The sequence below is a fragment of the Opisthorchis viverrini genome (assembly GCF_000715545.1).
Source record: "Opisthorchis viverrini unplaced genomic scaffold opera_v5_3205, whole genome shotgun sequence".
NCBI lineage: Eukaryota > Metazoa > Platyhelminthes > Trematoda > Opisthorchiida > Opisthorchiidae > Opisthorchis > Opisthorchis viverrini.
Window position 1 is genome coordinate 1 of NW_008755584.1, and position 1,185 is coordinate 1,185.

Here is a 1,185-nt window from a genome sequence, read left to right on the forward strand (position 1 = left end):
ACTAAGCAAGTGTTTGACAAGTGGTTGAAGTCGACAGATTAGCATTCATATTTGGAAATCCAGTCCCGTCGAAGAACTGTCTTTTTGCTTTCATTGTGTACTTGGATCTGTAATCAAGATACATTTAATGGCATGGCGAAGTTGCTCATTCTACCGGATCAAACAGTATGCGCTTTCGAAATGACTGGTCTGATGAACAGCTAATCGCTTCAAAAAACAACAAGGGTGATGATTTGGTTCTTGATGAGAGCAATTAGCTGTATTGGTTTTCGGCTGCAGAATCGAGCTTACGGTCCATTCTCGTCTCTTGCTTGCTTCCATTCCATGCAGGGTACGTGGTGGTACAACACTGTTAAATTCAGCAGTAACAAAGTCCTGCTGGATACGGTTCGCTACTTCCACTGTGCATTCATGCGCTCCCCGCGGATGTCAATGGTTCAAGTCATTGAGGTGCTGTCGAATGCCTATGAATTCAATCCGAACTTCAACAAAGAGGTGGTCAGCCGGCCCAGCGACAATGTCGAACTGCCTCCGGTATGTTTGTGTTACACCCAGCATTATTGGATGGTAGTCACACTGGCCTTTCGTGCTCCTTTTATTGTGCCGATGCACCTGACAAGCGCGTATTTCTCTTACCCCATCCATTTTGTTCGCCATCAGTTTTTCGTGTTCACCGCTGATACCTATATTTGGTTTATCGAAACTGCCCGTTTTTTTGTTTAGTGTAAAACCGTTAAAATAACAGTAGCCGCCATGTCGTAACAGTTAAAGAAGTGACCATGGACAGTCATCATTGCCTGGCCTCGAACCTGTGTCTAGGGGCTCACTTAATCCAATAGAATTACTCCACAAGCCGAAGTTCGCAAATAAAACTCTGCTTTTGTTTGACTAATGTGAAATGTGTAAAACATCGTGATAGCACGGATAAGTGCTTACTTGTCGGGAAGACGAACCGCGACATTAGACTCAGGTTTTGGCGCCATCAATTTTCCGTCCGATGAGCAATCAGTAGGCGATATCCACTTGCCAAGTGAGTTAACTATTTAGATTCCATTGTTGATCTGTACCTCCTGATTCGAGTCCGAACATACAACGCTGTTGAGTCGTAGCAATCGCGAATCAGCTATTCCCTACCTGGCTAGCTGTGACTGAGAAAAATATCTCCCAACATGTGGGATTTTTTTT

At 44.2% G+C, this 1,185-nt stretch overlaps 1 protein-coding gene across 1 annotated transcript; it reads left to right on the plus strand.

Moving 5' to 3' along the window:
- Nucleotides 1–330: 330 nt before the first annotated feature.
- Nucleotides 331–534, plus strand: T265_16014 (hypothetical protein; the record flags this gene model as incomplete). The annotated part of the gene is made up of 1 exon (XM_009179485.1): nucleotides 331–534. A coding segment is annotated over one exon (123 nt), but the record flags the coding sequence as incomplete, so codon positions are not given.
- Nucleotides 535–1,185: the final 651 nt, after the last annotated feature.